Source organism: Ictidomys tridecemlineatus, chromosome 5 (assembly GCF_052094955.1).
Source record: "Ictidomys tridecemlineatus isolate mIctTri1 chromosome 5, mIctTri1.hap1, whole genome shotgun sequence".
Taxonomy (NCBI): Eukaryota; Metazoa; Chordata; class Mammalia; order Rodentia; family Sciuridae; genus Ictidomys; species Ictidomys tridecemlineatus.
In genome coordinates, this window is record NC_135481.1 from 59,080,838 (window position 1) to 59,105,292 (window position 24,455).

The window sequence follows — 24,455 nt, forward strand, 5'->3', positions numbered from 1 at the left end:
TGAAACTGTCTGGACCTGTAGGTTTTTTGTTTGTTTGTTTGTCTGTTTGAAAGTTTTCATGTCATACATTCAACATCCTTTATATTAATGGAGCTGTTCATGTTTCATATTTAAAGATGGATGCATCATAGTCCTTTGTGTTTTTCGAAGTGTTATTCCATTTCATCTCAGTTCTCAAACTTAATTCAGTGGATTATTTGTAGCACTCCTCCGTCACCTTTTGCTGCCTAATGTCTGCAGTGACATCCTTTGCTCCATTCCTCGTCCTGGTAATGCTTTCTTCTTTTTTTTCCCTGTCAGTCTTTAGAGATTTGTCAGTTTTACTCTCTTTTCTAAGAACTAGCTTTTGTTTTATTGATTTTCCCCCTAATGTTCTTCTATTTTCAACCTAACTCGTTTCTGCTTTTATTTTTTGTATTACTTCTCTTTATTTGCTCTGGGTTTATTTTATCCTTTTCCTGAGTTCCTGAAGCAGTAGCACAGGCCATTGACTGGAAACTGTTCCTCATATCTTGAGCATGCTTTTAGTGCTACAGCTTCCCTCTGAGCAGTGCTGTGCATCCCCCATGTTTTGATGTTTTATTTTCAGTTTCATTCTGCTTGATATATTTTAAGATTTTCCCTTGAGACTTACTCTTTGACCCATATTTAGAAATATTTAGTATTTCTAAATATCCATGCGTTCTTCATGTGCAGATCCAACCAACTGCAGAGTGTAGTTTTTAAAAATTATGTTGGTACTGAATATGGACAGATCTTTTTTTTTCCTTATCATTATTTTCTAAACTATAGAGTATAAAAGCTACTTAAGTATATGTACTCTAGAAATGATCAGACATACACAGGAGACCATGCATAGATTATACGAAAATACTCTGCCATGTTTTATCGTGTACTTGAGCATCTGTGGATTTTGTTGTGCACTGGGGGGTTCTGGAACCAACTGCACATGGATACTAACCAAAGAAAGACTAGGTTGTTTAGTTTTTAAGTGATTGGAGAATTAATTTCTTTCTTATCTCTCTTTCTTTTTTACTTTATTCTTTTTAGTTTTACATGAGAGTAGGAATGTATTTTGACATATCATACACACATGGGATATAACTTCCCATTCTGTGGCTGCACATGATGTGGAGTTACACTATTTATGTATTCATATATGTACATAGGAAAGTTATATCCAATTAATTCTACTTTCTTTCACATTCCCACTCCCTCTTCCTTCACCCAAGTCCCCTTGTTCAATCCAGTGAACTCCATTGTGAGTCAGCATCCACATATCAGAGACAACATTCAGCCTTTGGTTTTTTGGGATTGGCTTATTTCACTTAGCATGATAGTCTCCATTTCCATTCATTTACCAGCAAATGCCATAATTTCAATCTTTTTTTGCCTGAGTAATATTCCATTGTGTATATGTACCACATTTTCTTTATCCATTCATCTATTGAAGAGCACCTCTGTTGGTTCCATAGCTTACTTATTGTGAATTGAGCTGCTATGAACATTGTTTGTGGCCCTGTCACTACAGTATACTGATTTTAAGTCCTTTGGGTAAGTGCCGAGGACTGGGATAACTGGGTCAAATGGTAGTTCCAATCCAAGTTTTCCATACTGCTTTCCAGAGTGGTTGCACCAATTTGTAGTCCCACCAGCAATATATGAGTGCACCTCTTTCTCCATATCCTTGCCAACATTTATTGTTACTTGTATTCTTGATAATTGCCATCTGACTGACATGAGATGAAATCTCAGTGTAGTTTTAATTTGCATTTCTCTAATTGCTATTGATGGTGAAAATTTTTTTATATATTTGTTGACCATTTGTATTTCTTCTTCTGTGAAGAATCTGCTCAGTTCCATTGCTCATTTATTGATTTTTTTTTTTTTTTTTGCTGTTAAGTTTTTTGAGTTCTTTATATAGGAGATTTTCTTTTTATAAAGTAGTATTTCACCTTCAGGAAGATTAAAAAATTAATATTAGAGCTTTTGAATTCTGTTTATTTATTCTGATAAGCACTTAAGTTCTTTGACATTAAAGATACAGTTTTTAGTAGAGAAATATAGGGACTATCACACATTTTATCCATTTAAATGGATATGCTTTTTTTTTGACAGAATCTTATTTCTCATGGCTAGAAATGTTTTTTGACCATTATAACTTTCTCATAATGCAGAGTAGGAGGAAATTTGAGTGTAGGATTATCATTAAATTAATTAATATTCTATATACTAGAAAGTGTAGAGAAAATGGGACAATAAAAACTGTTTAAAGGGCTGGGGATGTAAGCAGCAGTGTGCTCGCCTGGCATGCATGCGGCCCGGGTTCAATCTTCAGCACCACATACAAACAAAGATGTTGTGTCCACCGAAAACTAAAAAAAAAAAATATTAAAATTCTCTCTCTCTCTCAAAAAAAAACTGTTTAAAGAACAATGTAAGAAAGAATTATTCTTTGTTATGATCATAAAACACAAAAATAGAATTGTGACTTTTTTTACTAGCCTATGTCAATATTTCAAAAATATCTTTCATATCTTTTTTTACAGATTGAAATTGTCAAAGAAGAATTTAATGAACATTTAGAATCAGTTGACAAGATAAACCAGATCTGTAAAAATCTACAATTTTATCTAAATAAAATGAAAACCTTTGAAGAGCCCCCTTTTGCAAAAGAGGCTAACGTTATCGTGGATCGATGGCTTGATGTACGTGATTATTTTATTGACTACAAATTCTATTTTATAACAAATTAATCTTTTGGGTGAATATCTTTAGTATTCCTAATTGAAAAATTAAACTATATTTGTCATAAATATGTTCAAATAATATGAAGTTTATAACTCAGGAATTAATTTCACCCCAGAGTTAGGCACTACTAATAAATGGGTCTATAATCTTCTAGGTACAAAAATAGTTACTCAACTTATGTACATAAACTAACTAATCTATTATGCATTTGTGCAGGATATTGATATTTAACTGTATGTTTTCGGTTGAGAAGTAATAACATGTTTATGAATTACAAACTAAGGATTTATCTGTATTATATTTCATTTGCTTTTAAAAAGCATATTTTGGGGGGCTGGGATTGTGGCTCAGCGGTAGAGTGCTCGCCTAGTATGGGCAGGACCTGAGTTCGATCCTCAGCACCACATAAAAATAAAAGCATTGTGTTGTGTCCATCTACACCTAAAAAAAATGAATAAATATTAAAAAATAAATAAATAAAAAGCATATTTTTTAAAAATTGTGGTTTAGACATTAGGAAGACTATTGCTTTCAATTGATATAAGATATAGCAAGTGAACTACAATTTTTTTTAAGAGAAAGAAGTACATGGTAGATTAAATAATATTTTTGGTGATCATAAAACAGATTATTTCTCCAGTAATAATAAATTCAAACTCAAATTTTATTTTAGAAATAGTATTTGACCAGAACAGTGGTTTTCCTATTTCTTTTCACCACTACATAAGTGTTACTTCTGCTTTTACATTATGGTAGATAAATGAGAAGACAGAAGACTACTATGAAAATCTTGGTCGAGCTCTGGCTTTATGGGACAAACTTTTTAATTTGAAAAGTGTCGTTGATGAGTGGACTGAAAATGTGCTTCGAGAAAGGAATTCACAGCTGACTGAAGAGGACAGAGAAAGGCTGAAGGTGATTCAACAGAGATAACATAGATTTTTTTTTTATAAGTTGAAATTTTATTCAAAATCAGATTTAAAATTTTTATTTTATTTTATTTTATTTTTGGTCATAGATGTTTTGTTTGCACGCAGTTGACACTGTAATACTGAGTTTGCTCTCTTGGATCAGGACAAAAAAATCACAAAGAAATATTTTATCTCTTTTATTTATTCCTTGAGAGGAACCTGAACTCTATCCATTCCTTTGTGACATCCAGGAAGGTGATAGAGGATACTGTTAACAGGGGGTTCACGGACACCAAGGGAGTTCATGGATAAAATGATCTTGGATGGCAAAAGATTGCATCTTTATTTTCACAAACATCTAGTTTAATATAGCATTTGTTTCAATTATGAATATAGGCAACATACATGGTAGGATGAGCATCATAGGTGACTTCATTATCAAGAGAATCACAGATTTAAAAAAAAGAAAAAAAAGAAAAGAAAGAAAATCACAGATATTTGGGATCATTATTTGGTTGTTTATACCTGTATCCTTATCACTAGTTTGAAAGCAAGGGATATAGTGGGCCCACTGCTGGATCTTGTCATTTAAGGTATTAATAGAGAAACATGAAGCAATATATGTCAACATTATTTTTAATATTATGATAATTATAACCCAGTGTAATTATTTTCATTTGTAACATTATATAATTTTCCTTATGTTTTATTTTTCAATTATTATTATGCAAAGGACCCATAGACTTCACAAATTGCTCAAGGGGTACATAGTATTTAAAAAAAAAAAAAGTTAAGAACTCTTTGCAGAAGTTCTAACAAAATGTATTATTGTTCCCAAGTAAAGGTAGTGTATACCCCAGGGATAGGCAAATCTTTTCTTATAGGGCCATATATTAAATATTTTAGGCTTATGGATCATTCTGTCTCTGCAATAACTGCTCATCATTGCTGTTATAGCATCAAACTGATAAACAGTTCAAAAATCCTTGGAAGTAGCTGGGTTCCAATAAATATTTACACAAAGAAGCTCTCAGCTCTGAGGCTATAGTTTATTAACCCCTGATCTAGAGCCTCCTGATATAGACAACATTTATTTAAATTCAACAGTCCCTCAAAAAGATTATTAAAAAAAAAAGAAAAATGAGAATCAGTGTCTTTATAGAACTTAAAAAAGCTGTTTTGTTTTTTTAAAATAGTAATCTCAGACTTTGTTATTTGGAAAAAATTAAAGTTGTCTCTTAACTCTGAAAGAATGCTTTCTAACCACTTGTTTGTTCATGTATTATTGGGTTTTTATCATGTAAAATCATCATCTTACTGGGTGAGAAAACAAAGGTTGGCAGTTTTTTGTGGATTTATGTAATATAAAACTGTATGTGTGCATGAAGCAAATGCTTCAATATCATTTTATCCCTCTTTGTATTTTATTCTCTTTTTAATTCATATATCCATTTTTATGGAAACCATTTTTAAAATGTGTGAAGATTTTTGGTTTCCTAGAGATGTGATGGTAGTTACCAATTAAAACAATGATTCTCTTAAGTATAAATGAATCATCTCTAAGAATCATTTAAATTTGTCTTGAACTATAGGTTGTTTAGAAATTGAAGTTAAGGAATATAAACTGCCAGCCCATGGGCCAAACCTGCCAAAACCTGCCAAAACCTGCAAGTGTGGACAAATCATTCACAGCCCGAACACACATATCTAAGAAGTTTGTAATACTTTAAGGCAGACCATGCAGTTCTGCAGCATAGGCCTTTCCTCTCTCTATTGCCTTAAAACTAGAATGCGTCACTCAATGATAGCAATTATCTGACCTGTAGAGGCACTTCAGTTTCTGACTCCCAGGACTCTGTCAAAAAACAAGTGATTAAAGGAAATTCAAAGGCACTCTCAGTTTCTATCAGCAATAATAATCATGGCTACCGGAAAATTGGTGATGAAATAAGAAGATATTTTCCTTTAAAATTATGTGTTTTAGGAAGAGTTACAAGTCCATGAACAACAAACTTCAGAATTTTCTAGAAGAGTGACCGAAATACAGTTTCTGCTTCAAAGTAATGAAAAACCACTTGAATTGCAGGTAAGAGAATTTCCACTTAAAATCCTCAATTAAAGATTCTCTAAAGCCTCTAAATAGTGTTCATAAACCAAGCATTCTAAATCTTAAACATAAAATTAGGATCATTATTTATTTGATTTCTATGTTAAATCCAACCGAATTTTGTAGTTGGCATAGATAATGATTTTTTTTCCATGATTAGCATGAAGAATATTGTATTTTTGCACTCTACTGTTCTCCTTTCACTCATTTACAGGTGTATTATGTAAAGGGTCACATGTGTTTGTGTTTCCATGTAAAGTAATAATAATTTCTTGTGAATGTCTTGGGTGCAGGAAAGAGAATATGACTCAAGTCATATTCTTAAGATTTATTAATTGCTAGGTGGAGAAAAAGGGAGGTTGCTCCAAGTGTGATTTTTCTGTTGTATGAAGATAATTCTCTCAATTTTATTTGGATCAGGTTGCACAGTGGTTAAATAAGAACTCTGGAGGTACTTTGTAGGTAACATCCTGGCTGTATCACCTACTAGCTTTGTATTGGGCAAGTTATTCAACCTTCTTTTTTGTTGTTGTTGTTGTTGTTGTTGTAGTTGGTTTTTTTTTTTTAATGGTTTTTAGTTGTAGATGGACGCAATACCTTTATTTTATTTATTTATTTTTATGTGGTGCTGAGGATTCAACCTAGCACCTCCCACGTGGTAGGTAAGCTCTGTACTGAGGAGCTACAGCCCCAGTCCTGATATTCAACCTTCTTAAGCCTGTATTTTGCACAGGAAGTTCTTACCTGGATGCTGTATACATAAAAAGCAATCATTGCTGTCTAATTTTTTTTCTGTGTGTTTTAATCTTATCTGTCTTATCTCTTAAGTGCCTTGAGATATTACTTCAGTTGATATGTTAGATAAAACTTATTTTGGGGGAAGGATTCCAATAAATGTCTTAGAAAAAAAGTCATAATGCTAATTTCAGTTTTTCTATGTTATTCTTTATTTTTTTCCCAAGGCAATGTTCCTATCATTGTATTGGTAATATAGAGTAATGTAGAGCAATGAGAATAATTTTTTTTTCATATTGAAATGAAGCAGTCTTGTTACTTTCCAGCAATGCCTTTGCCTTGCAGTCTAGTTCAATAATATCCGCCACAGAACTACATGTTGCATGATTTCAGGTCATGGAACGCTCTATTTTGAACAAGATGGAACATGTGAAAAAGTATATATCAGGAGAGTCCAATTGCTTCGAGCTTGGTAGCAGCACAGCTGAGCTGAAGGAGGATCTCGACCAAGCCAAGACCCAGATCGGGATGACGGAGTCCCTCTTGAAAGCCCTATCTCCTTCCGACAGCTTGGAGATTTTCACTAAACTCGAGGTGCTGCCCAGCTGCTCATCTTCTGATTTTCAGGCTTACTCTCACATTTTTCATGGTCTTGACTTTTTTCCGTTAACAAAAACAGAAAGAAATGGACGTTCTGGGGGGGGGGGGGAGATACCCAGAAAATCAGTTTCTGTGTATTCAGCACTTTGATGTTTGAATTGCTCTATCTACAGTAACTTTTTAAAATTAAATTTGCAATGGATTGTACACCTGCTAGCAAAGAGAAAGCAAATCCATTCATTCAAAATCTTGTAGACTTTTTAAAAACAATTGAGATGTCTGGCATCTGTGACTTGAGCCTGTTTTAAGGCTTAATGGTGGTTGTTTGTTTACATCTGTAGGAGATACAACAAGAAATTCTACAGCAGAAGCACAACATGATAGTACTTGAGCATCAAATAGGTTGTCTCACCCCTGAACTCTCTGAATTGAAGAGGCAATATGAAAGTGTCAGCGATTTATTTAATACCAAAAAAGGTGTTTTGCAAGATCACTTTTCTTCATTATTGAATGGTGAGTGTGATGTTCCTCTTACTTGAAGTATGAAGGTAGTATTGTGAACCCAAAAACTAATCTAAGCCTGACTTATAAATGGTTTGCACAGACTGTATTTAAAGGAATAATATTTGGATAAAATCTCTGGGGGGAAATACTTACTGATTAATGCCTGGCATTAAATAATGTGTTTTTCTTTAAAGCCCCAAATCTTAATTTAAAAGTTAAGTTTGAACTACTCAACTATGCTCCATGAGTCTGGAAGCCTGCTTGTGATCTGTCTCTACAAGTGTCTTTGAAAGGAGATTTGTTTTGGCCTGGTGTGGTAGCACACACCTGTAATCCCAGTAACTCGGGAGGCTGAGACAAGAGGTTTGCATGTTTGAGGCCAGCCTCAGCAACTTAGTGAGGCCCTAAAAAACTTAGTAAGACCTTGTCTCAAAATAAAAAGTAAAAAGGGCTGGGGATGTAGCTCATTGGAAAAGTGCCCTTGGGTTAAATCCTCAGTCCCCGTCACCCCTCCCCAAAAATAAATAAATAAATAAGAGGGAGATTTGGTGGAAAACATACCAAATTACTTTGTAGACTATATTAGGCCTCATAATTGGATTTCAGGATGTATGACCACTTTCCAGGATGGTGTAGGAAGCAGGTTATAAAATCTCTTACGTAATAAGGTGTATGGAATTCTGCTGGAATGTATAGAGCTTTTTTCTCCCTTACTTCCTGTAGATCAATGCAAGAACTTCAATGACTGGTTCAGCAAGATTAAAGTGAGGCTTGAAGAGTGCTTCGACTCATCAGAAACAAAAAAGAGTGTGGAACAAAAGCTGCAAATACTTTCTGTAAGATACACATGTATACATATTAAAATGCAGAAGTACGTTTTAATCAGTCTATCATAACTAAAATATTGGCAGCCTGAAACTTAATTTTAAGTAGATAAAATAATAATTACTTTGACTATTTTTTTTTTTTTACTTAACAGATGATAGTTCCAAGTAACCAGGCTTTTTTCCTAAATATTTTGGAACTCTGTTTTTACTGAGTTAAGTGTGCAAGTAGCTTAAACAAGTTCCACTTTGGTACTACTCTAAGATGCTGTTTTAGTTAATTCAATTGTGTTAAAATCATGTTTGATCAAAGATGAAGAATTCACCTAATTTGGACTATAAAATTTCTTTTTTTCCCTTGAAAAAAGATGACTTCATTTAATTATTTTCCCAGTCATGTTTTCTAAAATTTTTTAATATTTTATTTTTAACTTGTGGTTGGACACAATACCTTTTAATTATTTTTTTTTAATGTGATGCTGAGGATTGAACCCAGGGCTCTGTACATGCCAGACAAGTGCTCTACCACTGAGCCATAACCCCAGCCCCCCAGTCATATTTCTGATAAAAATTGCCTTTGAACTTTAATGTATAGCTGGACAGAGCACTGAGTGTACAGAGCTTGTAAGATACCTTTGGCACCCTTAAATATTGATCATTTTGGGGTAGATTATCTAGTAGTACATTAATATTTTGATGACAAGTCATGTTCTCAAGCTTATTGAAAGCACTAAACATTTTGTTTAATTTATTGTTTGAATGGTACTATGCTTTATTAATGGAATCATCTTTCTTGTTTCTTTAAAGCCCCACTTTTTTTTTTTTCTCTTGCTTTTAATTTGCCCATTTCGTGGGCCTCAGCAATTCACACCCAAACCTTTGAAACACAAACATTGGGAAAAAAAATTCTGGTGTTGGAAAGGTTAAATGGAAAATAGTGTTTAGTTTTATATAAGGATGTCAGAGCAAGTATTTAGGAAGAGTTGAGCAGAGCCAGGAGAGGAGAATGTAGCTTTCCTGGTCCTGCTCTGAGGGACCTCCTGGTGGCTCTGTACTGCTATGCTAGATGTGATATCCAGAAAGTCAGATTCAAGTGCAAATGGATACACACATCCAGAACTACCATAGGTCATCTACCATTGGAGTTAGCCACCCCTTCATTACTTTCCTTCTGTGAGAACGTTACCTGGGAACTGGCAACATCTGTGTACTGCGTTGGAGAAGTGTCATGGGGGTGGCAGGTGACTCCCTTTAGATCATAATTGATTTTTTGTCTTTCCTAAGGATTTCTTGACTCTTGAAGGAAGAAGCAGTAAAATACAGCAGGTAGAAACTGTATTGCAGCATGTGAAGAAGCACCTACCTAAAGCCCATGTTAAAGAGCTTAACAGTTGGCTTGTGAGTCAAGAAGTTGAATTAGAAAAAATGGTGTCCATATGTGAGGCCCAGGCAAAGGAACTCGATAACTACCTGGAGCAGCTACTGAGGTACGAAGTCAAGGTGATATCTGAATAACGTTTTCACGGGATATTGTTAGAGTTATTTCTCGAGTGCTCTTCCTCAGTACAGTGTATGCTGTGATATGCAGTACATACAAATTTAATAGGTAAAATAGATATAATTATTCCTTGGTATCTAAGCATCCAAAATCCACAGATGCTCAAGTTGCTTATATAAAATGCATAATATTTGCATATAACCCTTGTATATTAATGTGAAATTTCAGGAAGTCCTATTTGATTTATTTTAATTATTATTAAGAACCCTTTTCATCTTCTGATGAGACAGTAATATTGATTCTTATTAGAGGAGATGCTTTAGGTTATAAACAACAGTATATTTCTCTTTATTTCTGCCTTTTTTAAAATATTTTTTTTAAGTTGTAGATGGATACAATATCTTTATTTATTTATTTTTATGTGGTGCTGAGGATTGAATCCAGTGCCTCTCATGTGTAAGGCGAGTGCTCTACCACTGAACTACAACCCTAGCCCCCTCTAACTGCCTTTGTTTTTTTTAAAGCAATTTAATAATTCATAGAACTGAAAAATTGAGTTACATATAGCTTAACAGGAGCTTGAGTAGTTGGTTCAAACAATATGATCAGGACTTAATATCTCTATCTTCCATTTCTCAGGATTGCTTTTTTTTTAACCATTGGGGCCATTATGTAGGGCTTCTTTTTAAGGTCATGAGATGGTAATTCTTGGAATTGTGTGTCTTTTTTTATTCATATTTAGCAAAAACAAAAACCAGAATTTGTGTTCCTGATACTTTAAGGGCATCTCATGTATTTTAAATCTCTGGGTTACTTGTAATACCTAATACAATTTAAAGGCTATGCAAGTAGCTGTTATACTGTATTGTTTAGGGAAGTACAAAGAAAAAAAAAGTCAGTATAGATACAATTTCTATTTTTCCAAATATTTTTGATCTGTGGTTGGCTCACTTCATGAATGTGGAACTCACAGATACAGAGGGCCAACTAGGGTTGTAGTTCTTTGTGGTTTGGGTTTTTTTTGGGTGTGTGTGTGTGTGTGTTTGTGTGTATGCATGTGTGCGTGTGTGTGTTGGCAGGGGGGGCACTCGGTATTGAACTCGGGTTCTCATGTGTGCTAGGCAAGTGCTGTACCCCTGAGTTATGCTCCTAGCCCTGGACTGTACTTCATTTTAAAAATTAATTAACTAATTAATTAAGTATTGCAGATTGAACCAAGGGGTGCTCTACCACTGAGCCTCAATCCCCAGTCCTTCTTATTTTTTATTTTGAGGTAGGATCTTGCCAAGTTGTCCAGTCTGGCCTCCAATATTCTGCTTCTGCCTCTGCCTCTGAAGTAGCTGGAGTTACAAGTGTACACTGCCCTGGCTAGACTTTTGAATTCAGGTTTGGTGCTAGGAGTTTCTACAAATTAACTAATGGCAAAGGTTCAGGGTACAGTCCAAACATTTTTGGGTTTTTTTCCTGTTATTTATGATACTTTTGTATGGTTCATTACTTTAATGAATTTCATTATAATATAGGCAGTTATTCAGGTTTTATATGTTACAAGTTTTCTCAAAAAATAAAACTGATAGTAAAAACTTGGTTGACTGGCAAGGTTCTTGCTATCCTCTTGAGTATAAACATTTTTTGCTTAAAAATATATCCTGATCTTTGTAATATTCTTTTAGACTGCAGGATGATTGCAGAAGCCTGAGTAAGTGGTTGACTAATCAAGAAGAGGAATGGAAAGAAATGGAAGAATCAGGAGAGAAAACTGAGCTATTTTGTCAAGCATTAGCTGAAAAGAGGTATCATGATCTAATATGAAATATATTACTTGGGAATATGATTTCTTCTACTGTGTAGGAGTGACTCCTATAAACTTTCAATGTTATTTGTAAATTACAGGGAACAGTTTGAATCTCTGGTCCAGTTGAATGACTCTTTGAAGGACCATGGGTTTACTGAGGAAGATGAAATAATAAACGAATCAACATGTTTGATTGAAAGATACCAGACATTATTGAGACAATTACATGAAATTGAAGAAGAATTTAAGTTGCCACCTGCTGAGGACCAGAGCTTTAATGATCTTGCACATGATGTGATTCATTGGATAAAAGAGATTAAAGAGTCTCTTATGGCTTTGAACTCATCTGAAGGCAAAATGCCACTCGAGGAGAGAATCCAAAAAATAAAGGTATAACTGGAAACTGAATTTGAGAGGTCAGAGTGAACTCTAATTTTGAAAAGATTTAGAGGAAACTGCAAAGATTTGTTTCTTAATAGAATCACTGTGGAATGGTTGAAGAAATTCAAATCACTGAGCTTACAAAAGAGAAGGGTTATGATGGATCTAAAATTATTTTAATGCATATGAAAGAGAGAAAGAATATCCTGTCTTTGAGAGGGCAGTACCCAATTATTTTCCATCTTCACTGCATGCAGAAGAATTGAAATAAAGACAATAGATCAGAGCCACAGCAGGTGCTAGGATACAAAAGTGAATGTATGTCTGTACAGTAGAGGCATTAGCAAGGTCCAGTGCAGGGTGGAGAGTATTTCTTGGGGTGGGTTTATATGCTCACAGAAGGCTTACTAGATGCTTAGTGGAGGTGAAGAAAAAGAAATCTCATGCTTCTTGGAGTCCTCTTTCTCTCCAAGGGGAGATTCATTCAGTGAATATTGCTAGTTTAAAGTACAGGGCACAAGGCAGCTATGATGCTGCCCGCCTTGTAATCCTAGTGACTTGGGACTGAGGAACCAGGATCAAAAGTTCAAGGCCAGCCTGGGAAACTTATTGAACCCCAGTCTCAAAAAAATAAAAGCAGGGCATAGAAGCCTGTGTACTTATTGGACTCACATAAATTGAAGCATTTTTTAGAGGAAGAGATGCTCAAGAAGAGTGAGCTGAGAGGGTTGGTGGTGATACTTAGTATTCAGCATCATTTGGGATTATGTCTGAATGTTTTCTTTGATGACAAATCTCAAGTAGATTTTACAAGAGGGAGAGAACTGAGTTGTCAGGGCAAAAGAGGGAATGAGAACAGAGAATATGATTTGTTGTCAGGGTGGAGAAATAAGAGTTGACACTGAGAGGGAAGCTGTGTTTTCCTATGGGAGGCCATAAATCTATTCTGGGTTGAATAAGAAGGTCTTATTTAGTTTGCTGCCCTAATTCTCCATTTATAAATAATAGAAGAGAATAGGAAGGAGGATTTATCCAGCTTTTTTTTAGCATATGAAATTAAGAAAGCAGTTGAAAATGAGACAGTGAATAGGAACTCACCTCTTGATCCTGATCAGTTCCAACTGACAGATGTTTATCGAGAACCAACTCTTTATAAATGTGAAGGGGATGTCTTTGTATTGGGGGCATATATGAAAATGAAAGGGTTATTTTGAAATATGCTCTGCAGTTAGAATCTTAGGATATCTTTTTATTTGTAAGCTTTATGCTCTGTAAAACGTCTAAGTAATATGAATGAAATGATAAGATCTTTTGTATTTTGTGCTTCAGGAAATCATTTTACTAAAGCCTGAAGGGGACGCCAAAATACAGACCATTACGAGACAAGCCGAGAGCTGTGAGGCCCCGTTGGTGCAGGAGACCCTTGCTGATATCACCAACCAGTGGGACAGCACGCTCCATCTGGCCAGCACATACCTAAGGTAGAGGGTGGGAGTGCTGTCCCTGCTTGTGTTTTTTCTCATTACTCAGAGGAGTCATAACAAGTATGTTTTGTCTGGTGTCTGGGTTTGGATATAATATCTACTGGAGAGAAAGTCAGTGGTGTCCAAGGCAAGAGAAATAGTCCAGGTCAGATATGAAACGGCTGCTGCGTGCTCAGGCAGTGTATCTGGTGCATCATCCTGTGGGGTTCTTCCAAACCAAGTCACGTCACCTCTCATTCCATGTTCACGATACCTGCTTCTGTGCCAACCCCCTCCCCTCAGTCAGCCCTTAGAGCCTGCATGGCATCACTGTGGAGTAGCTGATGCTTTGGAATATTTTTCTTAAGAAATTCTTAAAGTGGAAACATTGATAAATGTTGGCCGAATTCTGTAGACATATTTCTGGAGAACATTCTTATTTCTGATCTGGTCTTAAATGGTACATTTCATGTTTTGAAATGTGAAGCTTATGTTTTTCTAAAGAGACCACCAAATTACAACTAAATTGAAGATACAGAAAGCACAAGCCAGTTAATTGGTTAATATATTGAATGCTTATTTTACTTTTGTAAGAAATGTAAGAATTACATTTGAGTTTAACAAAACCATTGGGACTAGTTTGAAATTTAAAGTATTAAATATTCTCTGATCAAACTATGTAACAAAAAATAATTATGTTTTAGTTATGCAAATAATTTATGCCTCGATTTCTGAGCTAAATTTAGTGCCATTTTAGAATATTATATTGCCTAAAGAGTCTCTGGAAATAATGTGAATTAGTATTATTGTAATGCTGTTGATTATAATGTGTGTTCAACTCTAGTATGCAAAAAGCCCTTCCATTTTGCTGTTATTTCATTTATAAAATATTTGGTGAAATTTAGCCATCAAGAAAAGCTTCTGCTAGAAGGGGAAAAGTATTTGCAAAGCAAAGAGGACTTGAGATTAATGCTCATAGAACTAAGGAAGAAGCAAGAAGCAGGCTTTGCCCTTCAACATGCTCTGCCAGAGAAGAAAGCCCAGTTAAAAATTTATAAGAAATTCCTCCAGAAAGCACAAGATTTGACATCCTTGCTAAAGGAGTTAAAATCTCAAGGAAATTACCTCTTGGAGTGCACTAAAAATCCCAGCTTCAGTGAGGAGCCTTGGCTGGAAATAAAACATCTACATGAGAGTCTTCTTCAACAACTGCAGGTGAAGTTTATTCTTTGATAAATACAATTTTAAATGATTGTTGCAATCATTCTATTGATGCAAGATTCATATTCAGAACTATTGCTTGGCTGTCATTCTTTTGGTAAGCCTAAAGCTTTCAAAAGTTAATTTATCATTTTACACGATGTTTTAGTCAGCTGTGACTAAAAGACCCAACCAGAACAACTTTAGAGGAAGGCTCACAGTCTCAGAGGTCTTAGTCCATAGAAGGTTGGCTCCATTCCTCAGGGCTCGGGGTGAGGCAGAACATCATGGCAGAAGAGTGTGGCAGAGGAAAGCATCTCACATGATGATCACAAAGCAGATACAAATATCTTTGCCGGATATAAATATATACCTCAAAGCCACACCCCCAGTGCTCCATTTCCTCCAGACATATCCACCTGCCTTCATTTACTACTCAGTTAATCACATCAGGAGATTAACCCACTGGTTGGGTCAAGACTTTCATAATCCAATCACATCTCCTCTGGACCCTCTTGCATTGTCTCACACGTGATGTTTGGGGACTCCTCACATCCAAACCATAACAGATGAAAATGCCAACTTTCAAAGATTGAGGAATCCAAACAGTTTTGCTAGATGAATCCACTGTGGGTTATTTGATGATAATGTTATTACCTTTCATTGAAGTTTGTTTCTTTAGGGGTTGAATGGCTTAAGATTCTAGGCATCTCTATGAAAAGGACAGTGTTCGAATTATCCGTCCATTCATCCACCTACCCGTTCATCCATCCACATTGTGACATTTCATTTATCTTGTTCCTACCTTCTTATAAGTGCCCCTCTCTTAAATCTTAGGACATTATTTGCAGTGAAAGAATTGAGGTAAATCGTCAGCTTGTTAAGAGAGAATATATTCTTTTAATAGAACTGTTTGTAATTCTTTGCACACTGAAAGCTGGGTTTAAAGTAACGATTACCCCGGTAAGAAATCCTGTTGTCTAGATATTAAGAGTTGGGAAGGGATTAAGGTGACTATATATCACTTTGTTTAATACTAGCTGCTCAGTTCAGATGTGGTTATCTTATTTTCTTACCCCATAGAGGGAACCTGAAAATGGTTTGCTCTTGAGTTAGGATGACTTTTTCCTAACGTAAGATTTGAGTTTGATTCTTAGGAATGGGGTGAGGTTGATCTTGTAGAGTCTCATCTCCAGCTGTGAATTCTTGGTTTTAAAGCAACAGATAATGAAGGCACCTGGTTTACTATGGATGTTTGTGATTTAAGGATATAATTTATAGTTATTTCTTTTTGTAAACTGCTTACCAAAAAAAATTATCTTCTGGAAGGAAATGAGGGCAATAAAGCATGAGAAGAACAAGTGTTTTTATTGAGTCATTTTTTAGGGAAAGATGCAGATTTTGCAGTGAAATACCTCAGACACTGAGATCTTTAATTCAGAACTCTGGATCAGTTGTGGACATATTTTGGCTTTTCTGTTGTGCTACTGGGGATTGAATCCAGAGGCACTCTATCACTGAGCTACATCTCCAGCCCTTTTTATTTTTTATTTTAAGACAGACTCTTGCTAAGTTACCACACTAAACTTGAACTTATAATCCTCTTGCCTCAGCCTCTCAATTTGTGGGATTATAGGTTTGTGCCACTGTGCCTGGCAGAACACACTCTCAAAAGGTGGAACCTTGTAAAACAAATATTTATAAGTTGTGTAATTTATAAAGTGAAAAATTCAGAGAGAAATAATTGGTAATTGTCAATCGTTCCTATTTTTAGGATTCTGTGCAAAAATTAGAGGATCATGTTGAAGAACACCATTCATACGAGGTTTGCATCAAAGAGCTGAATACCACATTGGACAATATCTCCATGGAATTAGTTAGTTTTTCTGATTTGCCGGTGGATCAAACAGCAATTGAGGACAAATTGCAGAAACTGCAGGTATCAAACAATGTCCATATATGGTAGACATTTTTGGAAAAAATCAACATTCATTAGAACTTGACTAATCAGTGGTTTTGATCAGAAATTTAAGTGTTATTCAAATGACTTAGATAGCAAAAGTTCTGAAAAGTCAAAACAATGGGAACATTGTTCTTTAGTGGCCAAATCCATTTGTAATTTGAGTTGAACTGTACTCTGACTCAGTGGCCTTTGGAGATAATTCTACCTGTGACCTGTCTGTACCACTCAACTATATGAACTTGAAGGGACTCTTATTCATTTATGTAACTTCAAAACCTATCCTAGTACTTAACTGTTAGTTAAATGAATGAGTGAATACTTATTGCCCTTTAAGTTAGTGACTAATGAATCCCGCACAGTCCATAGAATACTATAAGACATATTTCATTTCACCAGTAACATTAATGGCTACTGTAATACTTAAAGTTCTTCATTGGCTACTGTGGTACTTCAAATTCTTCTTCTGTCTGGAGTTTTCAAATTAGCCTCATTTGTTCATGCGTGTTGTAATTATTGATTGAATTTCTACCGTATCTAAGAGAGTATACCTGATAGTTTTATTTCTCATCACCTCCAAATCTTTGAATTTTAAATATTAGAATTAGATTCATGTGGGCACATGGTTCTTTTCTTCTTTTTAATACTTTACACATAGCAGGCACTTTTCTTTAGAGTTTTCACTTGTGGAAAGAATATCTTAAACAAAACATGAATATTCAACAAATATCTGTTGACCACCTCCTATGTTTTACAACCTATGCTGTAAACATTTACTGCATTACTTGTTGCAAATCTCCTTATAAAATCTGTTTTGATGCTATATTGGCTTAAATTTTACCCAAAGTTTCTTCTCTGTGGTATGCATTGATAGAGTTTTTCATACATGATTTCTACTAATGTAGCACTGTAATTTACAGAAGCCAGCTCTTCTGACAATTCAATGGAGTGGCTTTTGACAATAATCTTTTCTCCATTCACAGGAACTAGAAAGTAGACTCAGTTTACAAGATGGCACACTGAAGAAGATTTTAGCATTAGCAAAATCCATCAAGCAAAATACATCTTCAGTGGGACAGATTATTATTAAAGATGATATAAAATCACTTACGTGTAAACAAAAAGATTTGGAAAACAGAATTGAATCTGCTAAACAGGAGACTGAAAATTATCTCAACAGCCTTCTCAAATCAAAATGCTCAATAGAGAAGAATGAGAAGTTTTCTCTGCCAGGCAGACAGAGGCAGGCCACTTCTGAGGTGGTGGAGTCCACTGGGCTCTTGATGGGAGTGGAAGAGCTGGAGGAAGACTGGGAAGTAAACAAGGTAAGTGTTGGTGATTACACTCTCTGGGATAAGTCTAAGAAAGAAGAGGTGTTTGGCTCTGAAAAGAGGGTCGCGAATCAAGCATTCTGACTTCATAATTAAATCCTCAGCATACTGGTTATTTATGAAACTCACTTGTACAAAGAGCCCTTAGAAAACTATCCAGATTTTAGTGGTGAAATATTACTGTTCAGTCTGTTAAAATGTCAATCATCAATTTAGGTATATTATCCTCACAGATAGGTAATCAGATACAGTTTCGTGGGTCAAGAGCACAAAGGCAAATTAGAAAAGGCAAAAGAAAAGAAAATTTGCTTTACCGATTTCCTAAGGGGGCGGGAATCTAGCAGCTCAAATTTTCTTTCTTTCTTTCTTTTTTTTGGGGGGTTGATTTTATAAATGAAACCAGAGACAGTTATTTTCTTTCTCTACTTTTGTTAACCCTATACTGCAAATATCCTCTTAAATGTTGTCAGATCTTTTAGTGTGAAAATATTTACATTCAGACTCCTAATTTTCTCAGGGAAGAGGAAGAAGGAGCTGGATGTGATGGTGCATACTTGTAATCCCAGTGGCTCAAGAGGCCCATGCAGAGGATCACAAGTTCAAAGCCAGCCTCAGCAAAAGCGAGGCACCAAGTGACTCAGTGAGACCCTGTCTCTAAAATAAATAAAATAACAAAATAGAGCTGGAGATGTGGCTCAGTGGTCAGGTGACCCTGAGTTCAATCCCGGTACCCCCCGACCACCCCTGCCCCCCAAAGAGAGAAGGAAGAAGGATTTTTTTAAAAAAAAAATTTATTCTAAACCAAATAGGTGCATTTTCCTGTGGTCCTTAAAGCACTTTCCTGTAGCTTTCAAATCCATGTGGTAAAGGCAGTGAGAGTGTCACCCAGTCAACTGTGTTTGAAAGGATCCCCTGGCAGGCAGCCTCTTACCGTCCAGGGTACAGTGGACGGTCCGGAGGTTAGGCCAGTCAGGCATGAGCTTTCATCAGCTTTTTATGGAACATGTAATCAACAGGAAGGAAGAGAACACGCCTTTTGATTGTCTTCCTGGAACAAAAAGTCATGGATGATTAAAGGAACCAGATGGGATTTTTTAGAAATATGTTAAGCAAGGTTAATTACCAATGGACCTTCTCTTTGGCCATGATAAAAAGTCTTTTTATAAATCCCACTGTATTAGATAATCCTAAGGAAGTAAGTCTAACAGAGTGAAGCCTCTGTGGGTGAGACGCTTGAGGCTGTATATGTGAAAGATACTTCCTTAATGATATTTAAAGAGGAGTAGGTGAATGGGGCTGGGTTGTGGCTCAGCGGTACAGCGCTCGCCTAGCACGTGTCATCCCCTGGGTTCGATCCTTAGCACCACATAAAACAAATAAATAAAATAAAGGTATTGTGTCCAACTACAACTAAAAAAATAAATATTTTTTTAAAAAGAGGAATAGAATATGTAAAAAAGGAAAAATACCCAAGTGCTTTCTATAGGATAAAGTTGTAAGATAGGACACAAACCTAACACAAGACTTTGCCAACAGGGGTTAGTTGCCCAATAACTTCTAAACTAACTTCTCAGACACATTTTGACCATGAACCCCAGATTTCAATAAAGTACATTAAAAACTACATAAAGATCATAATCTAATGATGTTTTCTTAATTTATTAAGATGTTTACTTAATCTCAGATGATAAGAGCTTTTGTAGTTTGAGAGTTTATTAAGATTTTTTTCAGGACAGAGGAAGGAATTTAAGTCTTGATTACAGAAAATTAGTTTTAATTCCCTAGCAGTGTTTACACTTCTGTAGCATGAATCTTTTTCTGAATCTGGGCTTACTTTTTCTACAATAAGTGCAGGCTGTGCTTTCTACTATGTAATATTAGAGTGTGTAAAGTTGTCTAATGTTAGATTATGAAAGGTCAAGAGCAGTTTCAAGATCAAATATGGGGCTGGGGTTGTGCACAGCAAATAAAGTACAGGTTTAATATGACAAGTAAAATACATGTGTAATATTATTCAGTGTCAGGACTCAGATACCTCAATATCATGAATACGAAAAGCACAGAAAAGAACAACTTATTTAATTTTAAATCTGATTAAAATAAGCTATAATAATAGTGAAAATAAGCACTGAATTGATTAAAAGCACTTATGCAGACCTATTTTGCTCTCATTCTGTTGGGGTGTGGGGTAGAGTAACTTTCAATCTTACACGAAACAAATATCCCATCTATGCTCACCTCATGTGACTTTGAAATCTAGGATGTTTCATCAGATAATTTTAAATAAGTCTCTAGAAGAATTGTTAGGATGTTTTAATTTTCCTTATTAAATCTTAATTTTTATAGAATATATGATTTTCCCCTTAAAATTGCCGTGTGCATTTGAATTTAGTGCTAATAATTTCAGTTAGATGAAATTTACTCTAAACACATTAAATCTAGAACGTTTGTTGACTTTTTCTTTAATGTTGGAAATATTAAAGCTGTCTATAATCAAAAGAAATCACAAAATACATTCTGAAGGATGAGTGATGATGTTCTAATAGCGTAATATATTTTTTATAGATGTGCATTTATGAGAGTTCTTTTTCCAACACACTACAAATTGAACCCAGGAACACTTACACAGTACCATTGAGATATATTGTCAGCCCTTTTTATTTTTTTATTTTGAATCTCACTAAGTTGCTGAGGCTAGCCTGGAATTTGTGATCCTCCTGACTCAGCCTCCCAAGTACCTGGGATTACAGGCAGAATCCGCAGCACTCAGCCAGTTTTCTAAGAGTCTTAAAGAATGAATAGGCAGAACTACCTTCCCTTTTCCTTCTTTCTAAATAACTTAAGTAAAGTAATATATTAGGAAATGCTAAAAAGTGAGGACTATCTAATCTCCTGGGCTTTTAGATATCCATAAAGGGAAGTGATCAAGAGTAAATGCATTGAAACTCCTATGTCTTATATTCTTTCTATTTTTTATTTTCAAAAATATCATAAAGCAATATTACAGATTCCCTGTATTCAGTGAGCTTTTATGCTGCAAATGACAATCCACATGACATAATTGCTTAAAAAACAACAAAAAAAAAGACACCCAGAACACTTGGTCTGTAATTACTTCTTTAATTTCCTTGTCATTGATGTCATTGCTTTTCATTATTTGTGAATTGTTTTTCTCCTTTTCAAAAGCTTCTGATCATTAATGATTTGGTGTATAAGAAAGCATCTGTAGATAAATCTTAGAAGATAGGTGATCACCTGAGTAGGCAAGACGTGTAAGGCTTCCACTGAGTGAGTGGAAGTGTGGAGTCTACCAGGAGAAGGAAAATCACTCCACCCGGGGAGACTTATCAGTCCTGGGGTAATTGGTGTCTACTTCTGATGTTTCTTCTGGTAACTCATTAACTATACATAATGGATCACCTAGCTGGGCCATGTGTCTACTCCATCTTCAAAGTATCCTACTTTGGTCTTTTTGGCCAGCATTTGAGTCTTGCTTCTTACTCTAGGAGTATTTTTCACAGTCCAAGATTTATTCCTTTACAGGATGAGCGCCTTGCACTCTGTACATGTTCTTGCTGTCTACAAACAGTGTGTGCTTGAGAATGTGCTCCAAGGTCCTAAAATCTTGGGCTGAAGAGACCTTAGAAATTTTCTTCCCTAACCTTTGTATTTTAGAGAATGGGCTTGAAGTCCAGCAGAGCTGGGGTGAGAACCCAGGCATGCCTGCATGCCCACTCTGATGCTCAGAACTCCACCTACGTTTCTCAAAATGTGTTACACAGGTGGCAGTTGGAGGTCTAAATAAGTTCTGAAATGTGAGGTTAAACAAATTTAAATAGGTTTTCTTTATTATGTGAGTTGATCTTCCTGAGTCGTGTGTGCTGTGATGACTCTAGCATTTCTTTCAAACCTCCACTCTCTTGCTTTTCCCTCAATCCTAACAGATGTCTGGCCAAGAACTGCTAGATTGACAGGTCCTCATTTTTTTTTTCCATTCCACTTCGTAACTCACATGTTATGAATATGAAAAATAGAAGACTAAGTAAAATGTTTTTATTTTTCTCTGGCTTGAGTTCATCTCTGTGTCCATTCAGTAAAAGTACATTGAACAGGCAATGAAGATTCGGACACAGACACTGTCTGTCCTCACAGAGCTTCTATTCTTGTGGGGGAGACACATGTTACTCAATAAATTACACTAACGAGAGTCTAACTACAGGAGCTTAAGGAAGAGCCCAGTTTGGGGTTAGCTTTTAACAAAGCAATCTGATCCGGACAGTAGAGGTAGAGACAGCTACTCTCAGGAAGCAACTCCTGAGAGTTCAGGGACTGAAAGGGTCAGCTGGAGGCAGCAGAGCTCTGGGCTGGGCGTGGGAAGCTTTCTTGACAGAGGAAATGGTGGGAGAAAGCAGGAGTTTCAGAAGCCGATTGATGGCTCCTTGGCCAGAGGGTAGAGGGCGGTGGAGAGCCTTAGATGAGGTCTGAGAGGGAGGAGCATGGCTGGCTGAGTCACTAGTGCTTTGTGGGTCACTTTGACATGTTAGATGTTATACTGAGAGGGTTATAGAAGAGTAATCAGCAGCCTCTGAGACTGTTGATCTGCCTTTTTTTTTTTTTTTTTTTGGTCTCTGATGGCAATGAGATTTATGCTAAGATTGTTTCTCACTGCTTCATGTTGGAAGGCTTTAGAGAAGGAAGAAACATGTCCCTTAGAGCTGGTGTGACACGCTGTCCCCCTGTTGGCAGGTTCCAAGTGGTGGACTTTAGATCCTGGCCAACACACTATGGGACCATTCCTATGAAGGAGAGAGAGGATGGTGACGCTGTTACTGACTTGCTTTCTTGGCTGTCTCCACTGATGGAAATGAAACCGTCATTCAGTTTAGAGAGCAAATCAGTAATCAAATGGATCATGTTTTGTGGCTATTAATTTGAGTTCTGGGCAAATATCCTAAAGAAATTTACATGTACATGCAAGAACCATACAGGAGGATACAGTGTGTATTACAGTATGAGGTGTGACAGGAAGAGAGGGACATGTTATTGTCCAGAGTATTCTAAGAGATAAATAAGTCATTCATTCATTCATTCATTCATTGGAACAGATACAAAGCTAAAATGACTATTAGATTTATATCAGTTAACATGAATGAATCTCAAAATACACTCTTGAATGGAACTAACAAGTATAAAATGGTACGTACATGATTCTGATTTCTGTAAGAATTAAAAACATAGAACACTAGTATGCCAATTCTGTTGCAAGTAATAACAGTGTAATGATGTGTATGTGGACTTTAGAGAAGGGTTGGTTCTAGGGAGGAAAAGAGGAAAAAGGTTGGGATTGGGCTTTCGGTTATTTTCCTAATATGGAAAATTGTATTGTTTTGTGTATTCAGTAATGAGAATCTGTTATTTTTGTTCTTTTATATATGCTTGAAACATAACCTAAGATAAAATGTTTCAAATAAGATATAGCAGAGGGTACTTACTGAGCAAAGGATGACTGGTCTTGAAAGAACTTTCCAGGAGCCAATCAGGTCCTGGCATCTGCATTCCAATCTCCCTGTCATGAGCAAAGGAATGTTGCCTTTTAAATTTGAAATGTTCGTTTGAGGGATTCTGTTGGCTTTTCTGCCAGGGTAGAAAATGGCTCTTGGGTTTGGAAAAGGAATGGCATCTTGGGGTGATTCCAGGTGTTTAAAGACACTTCTTCTGACCACTGAAGGCGGTCATTACAAATGTCACTAGGGTTTTCCTGTGTAACAGCAGTCCTCAGGCACTGGTTTATCAGGTAAGAGATAAGAGCTCTGAATTCTTAGTAGATGACTGATAATTGATAAAGCTCTCCAACTGCCTGGTACTTAGGCCTGTAGCTCAGGCTCTTGTGCCTGGGGAGTTTATAGGGGGCTCTGAGAAACAGTAACCATCAGGTGGGAAGGAGGCAGGTGCGTACCTGAGATGACTGTGGCCCAGATCAAACCCACCCGGTGAAACCTGTGATGTGGCCCCTTTCTCCTGTTCCCCCAAGTCCTTCTGGATCTTTCCGGCTGTGACGCTGCCCTCCATAGAGACTTTCACCCAAGTTCATGTGAATTAAATCATTGAGTTGGAGGAAATTTGCCAAATCATTTCAATCATTTGTAACCTTTTTGAAGAAGTGACTGTGCCAAGTGTTACTTCAAAACCCTAACTGGCTGAACCCTCTTACCAGTTAGAGCAGGTGAAGTTCCAGGCAATATTTGTCTTATTTAAATAGGTTTTTAATTTTAGAATGGTTTTGGGAAAGTACAAGGGTAATATAAAAAGTTGCCTTAAATCCCGGCATCTAATTTCTTATTGCTAACGTCTCATATTACTGTCCAGGGAGTCTTTTTAAGACAACAGTTTTTACC

General features: G+C 36.0%; 1 protein-coding gene across 9 annotated transcripts in view; it reads left to right on the forward strand.

Moving 5' to 3' along the window:
• Positions 1-24,455, forward strand: part of Syne2 (spectrin repeat containing nuclear envelope protein 2) — a 321,684-nt gene that overhangs the window by 143,683 nt on the left and 153,546 nt on the right. For all 9 annotated transcript variants that reach the window (XM_078050038.1, XM_078050030.1, XM_078050033.1 and 6 more), the window contains 13 exons: positions 2,550-2,708; positions 3,508-3,666; positions 5,647-5,748; positions 6,898-7,098; positions 7,446-7,617; positions 8,332-8,444; positions 9,717-9,919; positions 11,604-11,723; positions 11,824-12,115; positions 13,436-13,587; positions 14,475-14,784; positions 16,544-16,708; positions 17,713-18,054. In XM_078050038.1, coding sequence (XP_077906164.1) covers positions 2,550-2,708; positions 3,508-3,666; positions 5,647-5,748; positions 6,898-7,098; positions 7,446-7,617; positions 8,332-8,444; positions 9,717-9,919; positions 11,604-11,723; positions 11,824-12,115; positions 13,436-13,587; positions 14,475-14,784; positions 16,544-16,708; positions 17,713-18,054 — 2,490 coding nt within the window. The remainder of the gene's footprint in view (positions 1-2,549; positions 2,709-3,507; positions 3,667-5,646; positions 5,749-6,897; positions 7,099-7,445; positions 7,618-8,331; positions 8,445-9,716; positions 9,920-11,603; positions 11,724-11,823; positions 12,116-13,435; positions 13,588-14,474; positions 14,785-16,543; positions 16,709-17,712; positions 18,055-24,455) is intronic.